General features: G+C 52.9%; 1 protein-coding gene across 1 annotated transcript; it reads right to left on the minus strand.

Moving 5' to 3' along the window:
* Positions 1–285: 285 nt before the first annotated feature.
* Positions 286–1,215, minus strand: LOC136113884 (olfactory receptor 14J1-like). The gene has a single exon (XM_065859122.1). It carries the CDS (start codon positions 1,198–1,200, stop codon positions 286–288), a length of 915 nt encoding a protein of 304 aa, XP_065715194.1. The 5' UTR covers positions 1,201–1,215.
* Positions 1,216–2,616: the final 1,401 nt, after the last annotated feature.

A 2,616-nucleotide genomic window follows, 5' to 3' on the forward strand; every position in this document is an offset into this window, starting at 1 on the left:
ATGTCCTTGCAGGAAGGATATAGTGAAAAACAAATCACTACAGGAACCTTTATTTTATTTAGAGAGAAGAAGAGCATGGCTCCTCTTTTAAACAGCCAGTGGTTATGAAAGAAAGGAGACAGAGAATTAGAAAGGGCATGACAATATTATCAGAATTAAAAACAAAAACAAAACCAAAAACTAGCCAAAGCCAACAGAAAATACAGACAACAGGCAGGGCCTCTAATTAGCTACATTAAAATTGCTATATAGAAGCAGATGGGAAGTTTATTGCTCCAGAAAACACTAAGATATGAATTTCCTCAGGGCATCCTTGAGCTCCTGGTTCCTCATGCTGTAGATGAGGGGATTCACAACTGGAGGCACCACTGAGTACAGAACAGACACCACCAGATCCAGTGAAGGGGAGGAGATGGACGGGGGCTTTAGGCAGGCAAATGAACCAGTGCTGACAAACAGGGAGACCACGGCCAGGTGAGGGAGGCAGGTGGAAAAGGCTTTGTGCCGTCCCTGCTCAGAGGGGATCCTCAGCACGGCCCTGAAGATCTGCACATAGGACACCACAATGAACACAAAACACCCAAATGCTACTAATACAATAACTGCAAGAAGCCAGACTTCCCTGATGTAGTAGTGTGAGCAGCAGAGCTTGAGGATCTGGGGGATTTCACAGAAGAACTGGTCCAGGGCATTGCCCTTGCAGAGTGGCAGTGAAAATGTATTGGCCGTGTGCAGCAGAGCAGTGAGAAACCCAGTGGCCCAGGCAGCTGCTGCCATGTGGACACAAGCTCTGCTGCCCAGGAGGGTCCCGTAGTGCAGGGGTTTGCAGATGGCAACGTAGCGGTCGTAGGACATGATGGTGAGAAGAAAATACTCTCCACCAACCAAGAAACACATAAAGAAGACCTGTGCAGCACATCCTGAGTATGAGATGGCCCTGGTGTCCCAGAGGGAGTTTGCCATGGACTTGGGGACAATGGTGGAGATGGATCCCATGTCGAGGAGGGCGAGGTTGAGCAGGAAGAAGTACATGGGGGTGTGGAGGTGCTGGTCCCAGGCTATGGTGGTGATGATGAGGCCGTTGCCCAGCAGGGCAGCCAGGTAGATGCCCAGGAAGAGCCAGAAGTGCAAGAGCTGCAGCTCCCGTGTGTCTGTGAACGCCAGGAGGAGGAACTGGGTGGTGGAGCTGCTGTTGGCCATTTGCTGCCTGTGGGCATGAGGACCTGTGCAAGGAGGAAAGGACAGAGACAAGTTAAAGGAGACTTCTCTGAGGCAAATAAACAGGCTGTTTCTCATGGAAAACCCCCTCACCAATGGAGGGATGTTTCTGCTCATTCTCTCTTTCTACCAAGTAAGGAAACCAGTTCATCAGAGTTTAAAATGCAGCTTGGACATCTAGTTTCCATGAAAACACCTCTGAGGCAAAACTCCCTGAGTTGGTGTCAGAACATAAACTGACCCACCCTGCCACCCCAAGCCCAGAGAGCAAGTGCTCCAGGGACAGGTGGAGAAACAGGGAACAACGCAGTGCTACCAGAAAAAGCAAGGACAGAAAGGCCGACGGGCATGCTGTGGAACCTTCTCCTTACCTGGCTGTGCTGCTGCCACTCACATAATGACATAATGACACTGTAGAGCAAGTACTTTTAGCACCTGTGTATCACGTTCCAGGAACCCTTCACCTGGAGGTCCAGTTGCTGAGGTGGAGACTTGAGATGTGGACTCTATGGCTTTGGGGCAGAGGCTCTGCTGGGGAGGAGAGGAGACCAGGGGGTTGCACTGGGAAATATGTCTGCACTCGAGAGTATGTCCCTTAATCCTGTCCACAGCATTTCTGGTAGCAGTTAACTCCTCCTGCCCATGGCTGTGCTGCCTGCAGCTGTGTCTCTGTCCCTGGATCTGCTCCCTGTCAGTGTCACAGACCCCGTCCCACCCGCTGTGTGCTCAGCTCTGTCCTGCTCACACCTCCTGGCTCACACAGGGGTGAGCCAGCGTGTGCAGGGGCTCAGGAGCAGCTCAGACAAGTCCTAATGAGAACTGGGGTCTCAGTGTCTTCTGCAAAGACAGAAATAAATCCCCATCTCCCACTGCACACCCAAACAACCAAGAGTGGAAAACTGAAAGCACAGACTCCTTCCCTTGCAGCTGTTCCTGTCTTGATGTCGTTGTTCAGAAGGACTCTCTGCCATGTCTGTGGGGTGATCTGGAGCTCTGAGCAGCCCTGACCCACACAGCACCCTTCAACCCCACAATCTCCCTGACTGCCCTGTCGGGGGTCGCTCCTTCCCCCCACAGCTGCTGCCATGGGATCTCCCCGGGCAGGCTGAGCGCTGACCCTGGCAGGCGGCAGAGTCCCTGTCCCGGCAGAGCCCTGGGGTGCAGGGACCCTGCTCTGCAGGACAGCCCTGGGCACCCCTGGGTGCACAATTTGCTTCTCAGATTTTCGAAGTTGCTGAAAAAGATCCCCGTCCTTACAGATCCCACCAGCTGTGCCTGTGCCAGTTTTAGGAGATGCCTCCAGGAGCTACAGCTGCATTGCCCTGCACCCAGAGACTTACCATGGCAAGGGCTGCAAAGGTTTCTCCTCCAGTGAGCTCTCAGTCATCCTCCCAGTCC

Source organism: Patagioenas fasciata, chromosome 29 (assembly GCF_037038585.1).
Source record: "Patagioenas fasciata isolate bPatFas1 chromosome 29, bPatFas1.hap1, whole genome shotgun sequence".
In the NCBI taxonomy this organism is placed as follows: Eukaryota; Metazoa; Chordata; class Aves; order Columbiformes; family Columbidae; genus Patagioenas; species Patagioenas fasciata.